The 19,296-nt window shown below is 38.8% G+C and overlaps 2 protein-coding genes across 3 annotated transcripts in view; both read right to left on the bottom strand.

Moving 5' to 3' along the window:
- The window catches only part of Cv-c (RhoGTPase activating protein), a 339,069-nt gene that overhangs the window by 162,650 nt on the left and 157,123 nt on the right, over positions 1-19,296 (bottom strand). The gene's annotated exons all lie outside the window — the stretch shown is intronic.
- LOC143208820 (uncharacterized) overlaps positions 1-19,296 on the bottom strand; it is a 93,598-nt gene that overhangs the window by 46,669 nt on the left and 27,633 nt on the right. Inside the window, exon 2 of one of the 2 annotated variants that reach the window (XM_076423664.1) lies at positions 1-8,935. This exon is cut by the window's left edge and continues 27,421 nt beyond it. The exons of the other annotated variant lie outside the window; for it this stretch is intronic. Coding sequence (XP_076279779.1) covers positions 8,829-8,935 — 107 coding nt within the window. The 3' untranslated portion in view covers positions 1-8,828. The remainder of the gene's footprint in view (positions 8,936-19,296) is intronic. 2 annotated transcript variants of the gene reach the window in all.

Raw genomic sequence — 19,296 nt, forward strand, 5'->3', positions numbered from 1 at the left:
CATTAGCTAACTCATTATGACCCAACATTTCAGTCTCAATTTTTTTCGGTGAATTACTTTGTTGGATCCTGTTAACCGCACCGTGGTTATACAAGGAGACTAAAAATTTATTCTATATTTTTTTAGCGCTGTATCTTCATCCAACCGGATTGTAAAGTATTTCAAAGTTTGCAGAAATTGAATTAAGCACATCATTATACTACATGTAACCAGAGTTGGACAAAAATTTTATTTAAATAAAAATTTCGAATAAAGTGGGTTGAGAACCCACTTGGAAAAAACCCACTTTACTCGAAATTTTTGTTTGAATAAAATTTTTGCCCAACTCTGAATGTAACTTAACTCTCACAGAGAATTTAAAAACTTATCGCTGTATCTTATTATCGCTGTATCTTGATCCGACCGAATTCCAGAATGTTTCAAAGTTTGCAAAGTTTGAATTAAAAGCACAGCATTATACTAAAGGTAACTTAATTCTCACAGAGAATTTGCAAGAAATTTGTTGAATATATCAGAAACTCCAGATCGACTTTCTCGATATTAGTAAAATGTCACATGCGTGCCTTTGATCCGAGGTGCTTCGAATAGAGGTCTTTGTATCGCTGAATTGATGGGAGAACGGTTTTAAGAAATGCCGATCCGGAAGCGCTTTATCTAGGCGGTTTTCACGATTGAAACGTTCCAGGAAGACGAGCGGATGAATAAGGTCGAAATAACAGGTCGGAACGAGACGTACGGCTCTGTTTAAATGGCGTCATTATCGCGGTCCGTATAGATTGGCAAAGGCCGCGTGAAATGGGATTACGGTATCTCCGGATGCGGCTGACGGTTGCGCGGATAATGGACGATCATATATTACCGAACGCAAACAAACCGACCGGCTGGAAAGGCGCTTTACACTTCACCCGTTCGTTCGATCGTCTTCAGAAAACGCTTTCGCTTTTCGACGACAATTATTCTAGCGCACGACTCTCGTCGCAAACGATTTCTTCATTTCCAACATTCAGTGAACCATACTTCTCAAAAAATATCCAAGTCGTGGGATCCCATATGAACAAAGTTATCGTCCTTTTAACACATTGTGATATACATTGTTTTGTAAAAATGACAAGACTTATTTAGATTTCTCACAATTTTGATAAGAATATGTGCTTGAATAAATAGATTTATGTAATAATGTCTAATGGAAACATCTTTATAATTTCGATAATGGAAAAATAAAAAATATGAAACGGGTCATTTTACTGTGGTTCGGAATATTATAGGTCGGAAAAGTGGATTTTGGTTGTAATAAATCAATAATGTTAAAACCATTCGAAATATTTTCCTGAAGACATTTAATAAAATTCGAAAAAATGAATGCGTCTTTTCAACATGTGAGACCGACGCGACAATTAATGTGCTACAACTAATCACGAATTAATTAATCGTCTCATATCAACAGTATAGATACTTGTCTTTCTCAAAATATGGTGGAGCTAGCTGCGTTTTTAATTTGTCAGTAAAAAAGTTGCAATGCTCATGCGACACGTTTCCACGTCTCGATTACTCAATCTTTAATTAGCAAGGAGGAGCTGTGTGCATTTATAGCTGTCTCAGCAGCTTGCAAATTTCCACCTGTCCAGACACGATTTAAACTGCTGAGTCAACGGGGGCGTGTCACTAAATTTTCATTTTTAAAATTATTCTGCTTAATCGAGTCCTTGAAAATAATTAAGAACATTGAGAGCAAGACTGAGTAGAAAACACAGATTGGGTCTCCATCACTGTCATCGTTAAAGAACAGGATAAAAAAAAATGTCAACAATTTTCTTAAAGGTCGTTTATATTTCCGAAAGTTCATCCTCGCAGTTCAATTTATTACGAGGAAACCAGGAGGCAGGACCAAACACATGATAAGTTTGCGGATCTACGTGAATTATTTAATTAGTTATGAAATTGTATACTTTACTACCGGGAGAGGTGGTTTCGATAAAAAAGTTGAAAGCCGATACGAGAGGCTCGAATTAGAAATTGAACATTAACGTCAACCGTAAAACGGTTCTGGAAAACGGGAAAAATTTTCCATTAATGCTCCTCGCGGACTAGACTTTCTACGTGCGTAAAGCGATGGAGGTGGCGAGTTTTCGCGTTTATGGCTACGTCAATGAAACTTTCAACTTTATGACTTTTATACGCCGCGGCGACTGTCTACGAAATAGATTTTCGTCTGCGGAATTATTGTACTAAATTATCGTACGCGGATCGCGCGAACTCTCCCATCGATGTGTTAATTACTGCAATAAAGCCATTAATCGTTTTTACACCGTTTTACGAACATTAGCGTGAGAGTGAATGGTGAAAGAAAATTTAATGTTTCGATAAATAATCAGCAATGTTGGAGTTATTCGAATTTTTTAGTAATTCACCCTGATTTAAAGACATCAAGAATGACTCAGCTGTCCACGACGTTCCCTGAAATTGTCATTGATGTAAATTCTCCAGAAACCAGAAACCATCGAAAAATCGGAGACTGATTTAAACAATTGTTGAAGTTAATTGCCTCACGGTCTATCCATAAATTGTAATCAGGAGGGAGAGAGAGACACAGCGGAGATGGATGACAAAAATATATCTCAACAGAAACTCAGTTTACTATTTTTTCAGTATTCAAAAGTATTCAGTTCAAAGGAAATTTAATAAGTAATCAACGGACAGCGGATCTTTATGCAAAATAAAAGAAGTGCAAGTTTATTTCTTTTATTAATATGTTCAATAGATCGAAAATAATGTAACAGTATTTTTAAATTTTTCAAAAAATGTACTTTTTCAAATTACACCTACTTATTTTTGCCCTAAATGTTGGAGCTATTGTAATCAACAATGTTGGAGCTATTCGAACTGTTTAATAATAATTCACCCTGATTTAAAGATAATCAGGAATGACTGCCAGCGACGTTCCCTGAAATTGTCATTGACGTAAACTCGTAATTCATAAACTTATACAACTCCATTCACATTTAATTCTACATTGAATAGGACCACTTTCATTCCGAGTTAAATGAAACGTTTCAGTATCCCGTTCGCATGCGACTAAAAATGATACTTGTCCGTAATTATCGTGGTCGGTATCGACAGGAATAATTAGTTTGGACGGTCGGTGAGGTTTAATTGCTGTTATAGAAAACTGTCCAGCGTTCCGTCATAATGGAATGACATTTCCGTTGAGAAGCTGCGCTCTCGAAACGTGCTCGCACCGGCAATTGACCGCGCGGCGCGCGGAGCCGCGAGAAACAGCGCCGATATGGCAAATCACACGCACGTACACGGATCAGCATTTGCATAATATATTTCGGTCGTAAAACAGCTACGCTCGTCCTGTTTAAACGCGAGCAACACACACGGGATCACTAACGAAGCTTGGAAATTATGGGCCCATAATAATCCCGTGGTAGCTGCGGGCAATCCAACGTGTGTCATTGTTGAACGCTTCCTTCTGATTCGTTGTTTCCGGACCTCGTCGTTCGATCTTCTCCGCTTGTTACATTTTGTAGACGTTAAATCGTTTGTTCTCACTGATCAATTCTAATCGAGAATTATTAGATGTGCACAGTATTTCTTTTTCATTCTATGGCCAATCATCGAACCGTATAATTTCATTTTATATTATTCATTGATTTTAACCAACTCGTTCGGTCACTTTAATAAAACATTGATTTTAATTTTAGAATTTAAAACACATTGATTTTAACTAAAAAGTCAATCATCGTCCGCAAAGTATCCGAGATATTTCAAATTTAATTCGAACGTTTCGAGCATTTTATGGATATTGGAATATTAATGTGGACTGACAATGTAAATCGTGAAATGCGAAAAGACTTTTTATTTTAAATTTCACTTTGGAAGACAAATATTTGTCACATTTTACGAACGTTGATTGACTCGTTGGTTAAAATAAACAATGCGTCTCTGCATCGGAACAATTGTTTTCAGTAGACTGCATTTGTGGCGAAAATTAGCTGCGGCTTCAAGCGATAGAGATGACATTAATCCTTAAATGAAGTATTGCAAACCCACTGAAAATTTAAGCTAATAATTATTTAATTTGTAAGTACTTATTATTATTAATTATTTAACTCAGTTTTGTCATAAATGCGTAAAATTTCCTGCAGAAAAATTTTCTTTCCGCTTTCCGAATGATAAAGTAATTAAGTGGGACACCTTGTACATTTCTCAGCAATAAACAGACTCAGACCCAACAAACCCGGAGCAACAGGACCTAAATCTATTAGAGCAGCCTCGAATGAAACCATTCCTAGCAATCACCTTATCACAGCGGTGCTCTCGCAAACAGTTATAGAACCGACAAAATCATTACCGTCGAAATGTTCACAATTCAGGACGCATGACCAAGCATTAAGATCACTATTATGGCGGCAATAAACCGTAAAGGAACGTTATTCGAGCGTTTACGTCGGTCCACCTTTTAAGCAACGATTCAACCGTTTGCTTCTCTTTAGTCTCTTTTTTCAGAGTCGAGATGAAGGAATGAGTAACGAATAACAACGAAGAAGAGACGACAGGAAGAAAGGATGCAGAACGGTCGCACGCGCGATCAGTTCTTCTCTGGACCGGCTTATAGCGCCATTAGCGGTCGTCTATGGGGTTTATAGGGTTGCTGGTGGCTGTTGCGTCCGTGTATGGGGGTTAGAGGCGTGTATGCTCGCCGAGCATAACGCTCGCTCCGAGTAATCTCGTTTATTACGATAGCCTGTTATCCTTAATTCCTAATCATCTCGTGTATCTTCGTTGGCCTTTATCATTCCAGTCAGTACCGAGAGCTGCGAGATTGACGATCCTCGTCCAAATGTTTATCCTGTCGTTTCGTTATACGATTCCTTTTTACTCTCGAGCGCTAACAAACGCTTGGACAAGATAGGAAACTAAACAAGCAATTCGCGATGAAAACATCAGATCGGAAACGAAGCTGTTAAATCAGCTGATAAACTTAAAGACCTGGCACTGACTTTAACGTAGAGAGCGTAAAGAAATGTTTGGTCTTGCCTGCCATAGGCGTATTCCCCATCATCGGATCCATGAAGATCGGTCAAAAAAGCTGCAAATGACACACCACAAAAAAAATATTTTTCCCAAGCTGTATTAATTTTCGAACAAACTTGACCCGAGAAAATGTTGAGGAAATTTTGTGGTCGAAAAAGAGCATTCTAAAATAAACAAAAAGTGGTTCATATTTGAGCACTTTATCCTAAATACGTCGGAGTAAGAATGAATTTCTAAGCCAGGTCACTGTGACAGTCAATCAAAATTTCAACTCTCATATGTCTAAAGTTTCTTGAAACCGATCAGTGTGCGAGCGCTTTCTACACCCACTGTATCTCTTCACCGATAGAATGTGAACTATTTTTCATGCATTCGGTATTCATCAATCCGAACATAATTCACCCTCGAGCAGGCCTATCAGCTATTACGGCAAGCGATCTCTCGTAAAAAGAGGACAATTGACACTAACTACTATTCTCCGTACATGTGGACAGAAAAACAAACACTTACGTACCGTCCAGTTTGCCTAACACGCGTTGATAGCGACGCATCAATTTCGCAGGATGATCTTCGAGCACCTTGGAATGTACCTAAGGGGTCGGCGGATATCTTTATCCATAATCACGGCCACGTACGTACTATTATTCATCGGTGGTTTTTCGGTCTTTTTTTCTCTTTTATTTTCCATTCCCTTCGATTCGACTCGATCCTCTTTCCGAGGTTTTCTTTTGCGACGGCCACGTGTTCCTCGTGGAAGCCCGTATGTAATCATAATTAGCGATGTTATTAGTGAACTCGTGGCTTCGTTTTGTCCGGTACGGATAATTGGTCGGCTCGTTCGCGTTCCTAGATACCGACGCGAGAACCAGAAAAATATTCTGGCTGCATTCCGGCCTCGATTAGAGGCGTTCGGAAATTGAAAGATGCCGCCGCGGCTGTACGCGTATCCACGGGCATGCTTGCTTGGAATTGCCATGGCGGAGTTACTTTGGACATTAATAGAAGGGAAAGGTTTCGTTTCGAGTGGATGGGATGGCACGTTAATAGAATATTAGGAACGAAATTGTACGAGATTGATGCAGATTACGTAGTTCCCTGAGAAACTTCTCGTAAGCCGGAAGCGGCCAGAAGAGCTTTTCGTCGAGTTCATGATCCTTAATGACCGAGAAGTTGAATGAGATTCTCGTTAACTTCGTGCGGAAGTCGAAGATGCCGCTGCAACGATTTCTGATGCTGATCAATACACTGCGGATTTTATGTGCATTCACGACAAAAAGGGATGAGTGTAATTTCAAACAATAAAGAAATTTCAAGAATGTAGGATTGTAAAGGGAGAAATAAATTCCTACTTCGTTCGTATGTCTTGCAATTCATACATACATATTTTATTTTTCTTTATCAATTATTAAATTCGATGGTTTTCGTGAGGGTAGAACTACTGTAGTCGAAGTAGCGTAAAACGGATACCGTATTATGTTATGTTATTATACAGGGTGCGCCACGAAGCGTGATCATGCTGTTACATGGTTAAATAACATGGTTCAAAGAGAGCTTTAAGTTGATTGCACCAAATTTCTTATCAAGATCTCAGTATCCTTTAGCAAGCACTATAAAAAGTATTTCTTCTTCAACCCTTCGGGGTTGACATCAGTATATCATACTGACGCTAAGAATATTTTAAAATTGATTATACACAGTCAAATTATTGGACACACTTTCATACTTTATAATTTATTTTCTAGAATTTGAACATGATTATGGAAACTATCGAAGAGTCTGAATCACCAACAGATTACAGCACCATCCTTAACACAATACAATATCCATCATGGAGGAAGAAAATGACGAAGATGCAAATCTGTTTCAGATCGAAAGAGCTTCGCGCCTAAACGCCGAAACCATAACTGGAACGGACTGTTCGCCGAGTGCGTCAGAAGAGATAACGAAAGAATGCTCTTTTTATGGCAGACCCGATCTCTCTCGCTACAGAAAGGTCGACGCGACTGTAAACCATATCCACTGCAACTACAACCTCCTCTGCAATGAGAATTATTAGAGTGTTTGGATTTCACGGTACTCGCGAACGATAACGCTGAAATGGAACCAAGATGCGCTAAGTTCCAGAATCCATGGAATTTCCCTCTTATCAGTGCACATATACCTCTGTATCTCTGCAACTAAATTCTACGTACTACTGCCTGTCTGCTTTCTCTCGTGAAACCTGAATATATGGAAGTAAAACAAGCATTTCACAAAAATTCGGTTTAGTTACTCATCCCAGTTGTACTACATATTTTTCCTGCCACAAACATTCTTCGGAAGATGAACTTTCAGTATAGATTTTCTGTCTACGGACTTTTCAAATGAACTTTCCACAGTTTTTTGGTGGATTCAGCACTGTAAAAATAGTTACTGAGGTTGTTGAGATGTTTTATTGAAATTTTCCATATATTAGATCGATCACATATTACTTTCTGCATGTTGAACTAGAAATCAAAAGCAGACAACAATTTATAGTGTCGTAAACGTCCTGAATATGTATTATAAGCGGATATTAACTTGACGAAGCTACACTTGAAACGTGCGGTAGATTACGGGCGTTTCGAAGGTGGACTTTCTCGGAAGCCAGCGGAAGCCGGGGTACAACATTAATCACGAAGGATTAAGTGAAATTATTAATTTCTTCCTTGTAACGGATGAGCGGTTCGCTCGGCAGTGATCGTTACATCGTAATCATCGCGTCTTGAAATTGACCAACTAATTCCATCATGACCGCGGGATCGTGTGTACGTGATCATCGAACGTGACGTAAAATGGTTCCTGCGGACGATGCACGTGACCGTTTCGAAAAATTACAAGCCCACGGACCCTCGGATTTTTCAGAAATTATGGTGATCCTTCAATTCAACAATGTAGCATCTATTCTTCTTTCAAAAATTAAAATATTAAATGTTTAAATATCAAGTAAAAATTGTTCTAACTTCATAAAATTTGTAATTCAGTGATTAGTTTACATTATAAGAATTGTTATAGTACAACAAACAAGATAAAGATTATGGTGAAATTATGGTGATCCTTCAATTGAACAATGTAGCATCTATTCATGTTTCAAAAATTAAAATCTTAAATGTTTAAATATAAAGTAAAAATTATTCATAAAATTTGTAATTCAATGATTAGTTTACATTATAAGAATTGTTATAGTACAACATACAAGATAAAGATTATGGTGAAATTATGGTGATCCTTCAATTCAACAATGTAGCATCTATTCATCTTTTAAAACTTAAAATCTTAAATGTATAAATATAAAGCAAAAATATTGTTTTAATAACATAAAATTTGTAATTCAATGATTAGTTTACATTATAAGAATTGTTGTAGTACACATCATACAAGATAAAGCTAGAAAGGTTCGTTTCAGGACATCTTTCGTCCTGTAAAGTGTCAGAATAGTAACACTGAAGTATTACAATAAAGGTTAGATAGAACGAAACTCTGCTAATCTCCATTTTATCAGTGATCTTCAGACTTTCTTCAGAGACTTTCATCAGAAACAAAAGACGATAAAAAACGAACTAGTATTTCGACGGCCTCCGCCATCGAGCACGCGATAAAGCGCACCTGCGTGCATGGATTGCATTTTTCGTCACGAGGAGTCCAGGTCGAAATGCAGTCCACCTTGAAGGTGGATAACCATGCGTACGTAGGCCCATGAAAATGCAAATTGTATATCTGCCCCACCTCCGTACCGCGCCGCCCTTAAAGACGTGCCCTTGGACACTATTTTATGGTGATTGGATGGGGTTTAAAACGTAGAACGTACTTACGCGAGGATTTAGTGTTTCACTTGCTACCATAGTACTAACATTGCTTGTAATCGGCCGGTGCTTACCTGAAACATAAAGGAACAGTCGAGTTTTAGACGCGAAGTGAAATCGTCGCTGGAACTATCGCTTAAAAAAAGAAAACAGTATTTATATTCCGAACTTAACCTTAAACTTACTATATATCAATTTCAGATAAAATATATAAACATTATTTCTTCACGAAGCATTCTTCGCAAAGAGTTTGAACTTCTTTTAATACACAGAGTGTCCCAAAAATGTTGTACTTCAAACGACTGATACCCGAGGCCATTGAAGAAACTTTTCCCCTTGCGAAAATCTTCTCCACGGCTTTACGAAGAAGTTATTAATTAAAAACACTGACCAATCGAAACGCGACTCGCCGAGCGTGGCGCTTGGTTCGTGTTTTTCGTTAATAACTCCTCAACAAAGCCGCGGAGATTTTCACACAGGAAAAAGTCACTTGAAATGACTCAGGAATCAGCCCTTTCAAGGAAATCCATTTTTAGAACACCCTGTAGAGAATTGCCGCAGCTGTCAGGCGCGAATCCATGCAGAGGCGTGTGGAAGGGGGAAAAATTCATTACAAAGTTTCAAGGGAGGAAAAGTGAAAAGGTTGAACGGCTGACCCGGTGTATGAAGAACGTAAGTGGGGCACGAGTCGCGAAATAACGCGAGTCGGTTTCTTGTAATTAACGCCGGCGAATGTCGCGCCGCGCCGTTGGACAGCGTCGTGTGCCAATAAAAGATGATAAACGCGCGTGCGGAGGGACAATGCTTTACGAGACAGCTAAAACAGCGGCTTTTTATGCGGCTCGTAAAACGCGCATCTGCACGTCGCGTCGTCGCGAGAACTGCATCTGCATCCCCCTAACTTCGACAGTTCAGGGTGGACCAAGTGGAAATTTCTTTCACCCTGCACTGGCCTGCACCCTTCAATTGTTCTATTGTGAAAGAAAATAATTCCTGTAAAGAATGAAGATCGCATTCGATGAAAGTACCACCTCTTTTCGACGTCGCGAATTAATCTTGAATTTTGCATAGATTATTTTTTCATGAAATGATAAAAATGAATGTTAGAAATGAATGATAGAAATGATATGATTCGATATATTCGACTACACATATACCTCGCTTTGCGGCCTAGATATGTTCCGGAGAAGTTGGCCGTAAAGCGAAAAGCCGTATAACGAATCAATTATTTTGATACAAATTCAATTAGATGTGTTCCAATTTTTTATAAAATAATAAGGTTTATAATTCAGTTACTAGTTAGTTGGAACTCTCGCGGAGCGAGTAAACAGAAGGTCGCTAACAATACAGCATTGTTTTTGACCGTATAACGAAACATTGTGGGCCGTAAATCGAAAAAGTGCCATAATTAGTTAAAGTGCCATAATTAAAAAGTGCGTTTGAATTTTCCGAGCTACTTGAAATCGACGAACTGTTTGGAAAAAATCAAACGGCTCAAATATTCGAGCCCTCGTAAAACTTTGATCTACTTAAAAATGAATTTTTAGCTCAAAATTTTTCCAATTACTCGAATATAGTAAAGTCGCGATTATTGTCAAACAGCCTGTGTTCTGCACGGACAACTACGTGTGTTACGCACGGTAACTCGAAAGCTAAAAATCTGTTCGAGCTGAAAATTCAGTTTCGAGTAGATCGAAGTTTTACGAGTGCTCGAATATTCGAGCAGTTTGATTTTTTCAAGTAGCTCGCATTTTTTCGAACAGTTCGTCGACTTTAAGTAGCTCGGAAAAATCAAACGCTCGACTCGGCTTGAGCAATCGAATTGAGCTCAGCTCGTAAATTACGGGTACTCGCACACCCCTAGTGATAAGGGTTTACAGCTAAAGAATGAAATCTACCCTGTACCCCTCTAACTTCGAAGGTTGAAAACAGATGGTCGAACGCGGAAACAAGCGAAAACCAGTCCCGGGAAACGCGAGTGTCGATCGATCGCTTCCGCGAGCCGGTTATGAATGAAAGTACATAGCCGAATGAAAAAGTTGCCTCTACACGCTCGCAGGATGTATAATCGATTAGGGAAACGATTAGGAAGCTGGTTTAGGCGAACCGCCGTGAAGCTGCAACGTCAATTGCGTTTGCGAAACTGATCGGAAGCAGCCTCGAAATAAACAGTTATCTCTGGTTCTTAACATTTAAATGGTATAATATTTACTCTAAGGCCTTTCTAAAATTCTGTATAAATTTTCTCGGATTCTTTCAAGTGTATCATTCAAGACTAAGTAATCCAACTGAAGGGAAATTCTATAATACAGTATAATAATGTAATATCTATATTTTTATGATAGAACGCGGGAGGGTACACAAAATTTGTAAATTTTTATTTTCTCAGGTATAAATGGAAAGTTTTTGAATAACAACTTCAACCTGACTATCAAATCTTTTGATTTAGGATCCGTAAAAAATATTCATTGAATGCTTGATGATTTTAGCTTTTCTTAGAAAGTTTTGATTGCATAATTAATTACATATCAGCTTTTTTAAGAATTTATAATTGGAATACTGTCTCGGTATAATTGTGGTTCTATAGTCAGACCACTAGGTGGCAATCTAATGCGGCGATGCAAAGTGCATCCGCGGGTCTTCGCTTTCAGCCGACTATACTAGACTGTAGTTTGTGTTGCCTGCTAACAGGGGCGAAGTCGCCGAACAGTTGCTGTTCATTTAATAATAGATAGAGAGAGAGAGAGAGAGAGAGAGAACTAATGAAACTAATAAATAGATTCTCTAAATTTGATGCATATTATATTACTTTTCAGTGCATTAAAATTACTGAAGCAAGAAATAAATTTCTCTCCGCTTAGAATTTATTATTTTGCATCTACATTACAATTATTACTGTCATTGTCGTTACAAAATAATCTAATATTTTACGTAAATTCTGGAACGTGTACCGCAGGGTTAAATCACGAGAATTCCAAAAGAAAATGCCGGAAGTACCGCGCTTAACATGCGCGATTCCCATCTCTTTGAAGCTGCTCCTAATTTCCGGTGCGCTTTTTCCCGAGATTCTTATCCGAAGGACGTATCCCCCGTCTTATCTGAGACACAGCTAATCGTCCTCGACGAGTTTCCACTAAAATAAAAAAAAAATACGTTTCTAGGTTGAACTTCGTCCTTCCACCCACATTTTCCCAGAAAATGCCAGTTCTTCGAACGATAATGATAAAGCCCGCGTGGAAGGAAAATGACCGAGATAACATCGCGACGAACGGATAATAATAAATGCAACTCACTGTTGCGACCGGCTGTCACTTAACAAATATTCCCGTTTCCTTGGACTTAGATAGCAACACCGAACGATTCGGTGTATTGACGACGTACGTCGTTTGAATACTTCAACATTGAAGCGCACTATCGTTCGACCTTAAATTATCGTACAAATACATTCAAATTTTTATATTCTTAATCATACGTACATCGATAGTGGAAAAATTCTTTACATTAACAATTTTATTTATACATATGTATAAAACAAAAATATCCTATATCAAAATTTACATTCCACCTTAACAGGTTTTCAATAGGTAGATAATATTAGGTTGGAAAGAAAGTTCTTGCGGTTTTTAACTATTAAATTCAAATGCAAAACCGTAAGAACTTTCTTTCGGATCTAATAATATAATACAGTATTTTGAAATCCTTTTAATATTTTTACTATTGTCAAAAATGCATTAGCCCTCATCCGTCCATCATTTCACGCATATCAAATTGGCACAGTGATAAAATATTCGATAATGTAACAAGGTAAACAGTTACTTTCCTTTTCTTTTATTCGAATTGATGAGTTAACTTTTATAGCTTAGGTTTTCCGGTTATGTAATTCGCACGAAGTTTCGGACAAATTTGCTTACAAATAACAGAACAGTATAACTTATTTCGGGAAACTGTGTGAAACCCACAGGCTAATTCTAAAACGCACATATCACAAATTCGAACTTTAACTTAAGAATTTTCGAAGATGCAATAAAAGATCGAGAATTTTAGTGAAAAGGTGAACGATCTCGAGATGGGGAAACGGCCATCAATAAAAAGGTTTAGAGGATCGATGGCGTAATCGGGGCTGTTTGTTTCGTAACGTTAACAAACCGACGGGCACATAATTTCTCGGGATCGTAGCGGGCCGGAGGCGGCCGGGGCCGTTCAGGATCTTTCGAGGACAACAATGGCGTGAAATTCAAGAGTCGAAGGAGGCAGCTGGAGAAAGGGCAGGCAGAGACGGAAGAAGCGCAATCAACGGGGTGTATCCGTACGCGAAATGCGAAGTCCTCTCATATGCATACCCGTCCCATGCTATAATAAATCCAACGATTTGCATGAGAGCCCGTATAATACGCCGCGCTGGCGTAGAAAGCGAACGTTACGATTTTCAGGCGAATTATAAATCCCACCTTGGGTTTCGTTCAATTACCAGGACCACGATAAACATCTCCGCAGACGAAACGCGTCGCCTCGCCTCGGATAAACTCGCCTTCTCAACCTGTGTCAATCTTCACATTCGCCGATCGCATTAACCCGTCGATCGTTATCGCTTTGATTATTCAATTCATAATTTTCCAGTCAGATATATTTAACACCGCCGAGCGCTAAATGCGATTGACGTGTACTCCATTGTGATCATAACAAGATTGAATTTATTCCGATTTTTTAGTTCATTTAAGCTGGTCAAATAAAATTTCTTTTTACCCGGAACTGTTGTAGATATACCGCGGCACGTTATCTTCATTTGTTAATTGTATAGATTAGTGTGCACGTCACAAATTACCATGACCTTCAATGATCCATAAAAACCGATGTCTCGAGTAACTTTATCTAACACATGCATCGTCAAACAACTATAAATGCATGCAAATACAAATGTAAATGTTCGTACTGGGAACTAGCAATTTTAAAAACAAATTACGTCTTTCCGAGGAACCTGAAAGTTGAATTTGCTTTTGAAATTGTTTTAGTACATAGTACATTTTTGATACATATGTGGTTGTCAGGAAGAATGCCGCATGTCACATAGTTTCACTTTCGAGATATTGCCGTTTAAAGTTTTGATCACTAATGCTTTGACATAGGACATCAGGTAAATTGCATTATGTTTTTGAGCCTTTCGAATTTATTTTCATGACTTTTTTCTGGTCAATACGTACATCCTATACTATAAAGTTTAATTAATGCATAAACTCAAATTTTTTTGAAATTGTGACATGCGGCGTTTTTCCTGATAAACACAGATATTTAAGGGGGTAGACTCGTTTCCAGGATTGCAAGGGTTAGGGATGCGCCTTCTCATTTCTTGATAATCTGTATAATACAAAGATAGGATTTTTTAGTAAGTCAAAAGAACGCTAGATAAAACATCAATCTAGACCGCGATCGCCCTCGAAAATGCTATTTTTACGTTTACGAGGCGAAATTTGCATTATTCGGAAGCATGTAGGTGTCGCAGCTTTATGATAATAGCTATGTACATGCGCAGCTATATGCTTCCGAATAATGCAAATTACGCTCTTTCAATTATGGTCTTTTATCTAGCGTTTTTGACTACTGAAAAACCCCATCTTTGTATTATCGAGAAAAACGTGTCTATCCCCTTAATTACTAGACAGTCCACTCACTTCAGTTGGTTGCCAGAACTGTAGAAAATTTATATTTTGCACACGGATCCGCGCAGTCTATTAATTGCATACATTTAACTGTACGTAAAAGCGAAGTCACCGAGACTGTCGACCTTTGTACCATATTTCAAGGCCACCGTCGAGTTGTACCCTAATCTATATAATTACGACTCATTAGAATGAATTTCCAAGTTATTAGAGATAACGGTCGAGGAATTTCCACAGTTCACCCGCAATTTGTCATCGAGCTCCGCTTTGAAACGTTGAAGCAAGCGAATGAAGAAGAAGAGGAAGAAGAAGGAGCCCAACTGGAATTACTAACCGGAGGTTAGAAGTTCGTAGTATTTCAAATTCCGTCGTTGAACCGCAAGGTTACGGTAATTTCCACGCGGATCTGCCTGGAGCCTCTCGCCTCCGTGCGAATTATGCCTGCGTTAATTTAATCCCGAGGCAGTGAAAAGCCGCGAATCTGTCGTTAATTTATTATCGGGTATGGCAGATTTTCCAACATGGTGGTTTAGGTACCGCGGCGCGGTCGTTCTTTTTGCAGGTCTGCGACGCAGCTGCATTCCCACGAGAGCACATGCACGAAATGCTCCGCTTCTCCATTGTCCCGGCCTTCGTCGGAAGGCCAGAACATTCTCAGGTGCAAAACGCGCCTCGTTCGTTCGAGCTACGCAGTCGAATGTTGAACTTTCTAAACCGCAATTTGTCCGGGCGCGCGACGCTCTCGTTCGCTGCGGACCGCATACCCCGCGACTCTCTGTCATCTATATCTAATTAATCCTTTTCGAAATAGCCATTGCGTTGCACCCTTGTCCCACTTGAACCCGCAGAATCATTTCCAGTTTGAAGTTACCCAAATTTAGTCTTAAACCTTTCGCCCATGTTCGTTTACATCTACATTCACTCAGTGGTGAAATCAGTCTGATTTCGTCAATAAACTTGAGGACATCCTATTGCGATAACATTCACAGTGAATTTATATTTTTAATCCTTTTTTACGAGTATGACCTTGCATGACCTTGAACGACTATATCGTTGAAATTGGCTGAAGAAGGGCTACGATCGCAGAAGTTGAAAACCTTCATCTGAGAAAAAAGCACCTTCGTCAACAAGAAATGTAGAAGTTATTCACGTGATTCGTCTTAGGAATTGGACAAGAACACGAGTGGAGCCAGCTCGCATAATAAACCAGACGGAAGAAATGCGAAAAGGAAGGCCCTTAGAAAAGTTGAGTGAGGAAAGAGCGTAAATCCTGGACATGTGGTTTCTTTAGTGGGAATTGACCACACTTCGAGGCGGGGGTGTACGCAAATGTATTTTTTCCACACGTCCTTAAAGTAAAAGAAAAAAAAGGTGGTTCGTCTTAGGCGACTTTCTCTCTGTATATGTGGCGCAGCATTACACCTTTTGCATCGATGCTATTCTAACTTGAAAATTAAACATTTCTTTCGACCTAGAATAATTCCATTCTATATTAATCTTTTTCTCTGTGTGAATATGAAATTGATATAATGCCTCATACAATACTCAAATGTTTAGTAATTGATTAGATACCACCATATTTAATAATGTACTGAGTTAATTGGTTCGTTCAATGGGGGTTCGGATAAGGAAGGCTCTGCTGCGCCATGGAAGCGAGGAACGCGCGTCCAGGTCGAACTTGACGAACCCTATCGTGCAGTTGGCAGACGCAGGACACTCGCAAATAAATTTCGCAGTACTGGTAGAACAGTACTGGCCACGTGCCTCGGGGTAAACGTTGGTTCGGGCGGGTTCAACACACGTCGAATATTAAGATCGTTCACTGTCGCTGTCTAGTTGCCTGTTTACGACCTTCGAGTTAAGCCAAGCCGCAATTAATTCAGGCAATCCCGTGCCACGCAATTCGATTGCGGGCGAACGAAACTAAACGAAACGGGCGTCCCCATCTGTTCCCTGAATTATTGAACGGTGGTGCACGCGTGGAAGGCGTATCGATTTTCCAGTAGAAAGTAAATCGGTTCTAATCGGTGCTCGTTTAATTCGACGGAGATCGATATACCGGCACACGCTGCTGCTGCGGCCGACAGGTGCAATTTCCGCGAGTAACTTGGCACCGTAACGTGCACCGACAACGTTTCGCTCACGATGAGCCGTAATCGCGCCGCTGACTCTGCCAAATGCTCGGCAAGCTTCTCGTTCAACGCAGTACACACGGATACAACAGAAACACTGGTTTGTCTACCGTTATGCGCCTCCGAATCGATTCCTCGAAATGCTACTGCGAACGGAACCGGAATTATGAGCGATTTTACCAGTGTTCTGTCGAACGATGTCGTGGATGCATTGTTTCCACATTTTTAAGCAATTGTCGACTAGGTTGCACGCGACCAGTCCATTGTTGGGTAAAAATCTTTCTTATAAAAATGTGCAATAAATAGTAACATGTTTAATGTAAAACTAAAGTATATACACTACTGTGCAAAAGAAAGAAGCACCCAGTATAATTATATGATATAATGACAAACAATATCTTTATGTAGAAATTGTATTGTATCGGATGATTGAATAAGTTCGTGCCCGATTTGAAAATAAAATTGAATGGTCAAATTTTAAAGAATACAGCTTTATTAATCAATTATATAGTCACCATTCTTTTCTAAAAAGAACCTAACCCAGACCAATCTTTTCTAAAAAGAATGGTGACTATATGTATAATTGATTAATAAACCTGTATTCTTTAAAGTTTAACATTGAATTTTATTTTCAAATCGGGCACGAACTTATGCAATCATCTAATAATCCGCAATAACACATATTATCAGAACTATTCAAATAAACAGCGGAATCCTTCTTCAAAACTTACTGTGTTCTTATTTGATTTTTTACGCATTTCTATTAAATATGGTCGGGTGCTTCTTTCTTTTGCACAGCAGCGTACGTATGTATATAATGTTGAAAAAAAAACAAGCACTATCTAATTAAAATTGAATTAATATTTAATCAGTTTAAAATAATGTATGTGTATAACACTTTCATAATTATGGGCAAAAATGTATAATGTACAATGTATTATACATAATATATTATACAATGTATTATACTATAATCAGAGTTGGGTAAAATTTAATTTAAAACTCACTTGGAAAAACCCACTTTCTTCGAAATTTTTATTTAAATAAAATTTTACCCAACTCTGACTACAATACTTTATTTCGTTTTCCAATATGTTCAATACGTTCAAAATAATATACCGTATTTTTAAATTCTTCTAATGTTTTTACTGTTATAAATTACACCGACTCATTGTTGTCAAGAAATGCATAGAATCCGCTGTCTAATTTAGGACTATTTCCGAAGGAGTATGAGGATTAGCTCTCCCGAGGAAATATGAGGGCGCGTTCGTTCGCTCTGACTTTTATGGCACTGTGTAAATCCTTGAAATCCGACAAAATATTTAGTAAGAACAATAATTGGACATTAACGTCCAGCCCCGGCGAAGGCTTCATCGGGACATAAACGCCTGGCCTTAGGCCGAATGACGATTATCCCGCGGTTGTAGCAACCGCTGATGGAAATTACGTTCCGCTTCGCTGTGATTACAGCTACGCTCGTGAATAGCCTTCGGCACGCGCTGGTTGCCAACAAATCTTACCCAGACCAACGAATTCTTTCCCCCTCGATTCGGTGCAACGTGATTAACCATCGGTTTCACAATTAATCTCGCCCCGTAAGGATCTTATCGATTATTCGGATCCAGCTCGCACTATTAACGCTTTCTATGAAGACGAGTACAATCTCATTTCTTGTCTCTCGTCGTCGCCCATGTGTCGATATGTGTGGTGAGAACGAGAAACAAACATAACGAGTACACTGCGGATCTTTATGCAAAATAAAAATTGTCTGCGTCGATTGCAAGAAATAGAAACTAAATTGAATGTTATTTCTTCCCTTAATGACTGTGGAAATAAACAAATTTTTTTGAAATATTTTGCATCAAGGTATAACGTGTATAAAATTTTTGTGAAAAAATTGTAGTTTTATACAAAAATTTCGTAAAAAAGTTAATTTTTAATATGCGTTTTTGATAATGTATGCGTATTTTAATAATGGAGCATTTTGTTTGGGAAAATTGACAGTCGTTAATTGAACGTTCGTGTATAAACATTGATAATTCCATCCACTGCTTGTCAAAATGGAGTCGGTGCGCAATTCTTTAAAGAAAGGACTTTTTAATTTAGCAATAATAATCGCAGGTATTAACAGGAGGGATAAAAATGTCACTCGATTAATTTCCTTCGAAGGAGATATATCACTGTAGCCGCGTCAGAATTTATTTGGTAATCTCCGGACAGGCGGTAATTTTTTTTCAAAGGGCAATAAATAATTGAAACAAGTACGAACCCTTTTTTCCCCAAGCGCAGTTCATAAGAAGTCCTTGCACGGTTGGAAAAAAAGTGAAAAAGCAAAGACGGAAGGTTCCGTTACGAGAGATACTGCACGGGATTAACGCGGCACTCTCGGCGACTGCAGCTCTACCTTCTGCAGGATTTCACGATATAATCTTTTGATCCTGCCGGAACCGCTACTCGGGACAACTTGAGTGCGAACGATTTCGTCGAAAGGCCATCTTAACGGCTAAAAGGATGTTTCCTCGAGGATTCAAGAGGACACGAATCCCACGTGAAACATTCACGCCGAGAAAACTCCAGCGAATGATAACGCAGTTTTTTGCGGACACACCTACGCCCAATCAGTTTCGTTAGCCAAATAACGACACAATG

The sequence above is a fragment of the Lasioglossum baleicum genome, chromosome 5 (assembly GCF_051020765.1).
Source record: "Lasioglossum baleicum chromosome 5, iyLasBale1, whole genome shotgun sequence".
In the NCBI taxonomy this organism is placed as follows: Eukaryota; Metazoa; Arthropoda; class Insecta; order Hymenoptera; family Halictidae; genus Lasioglossum; species Lasioglossum baleicum.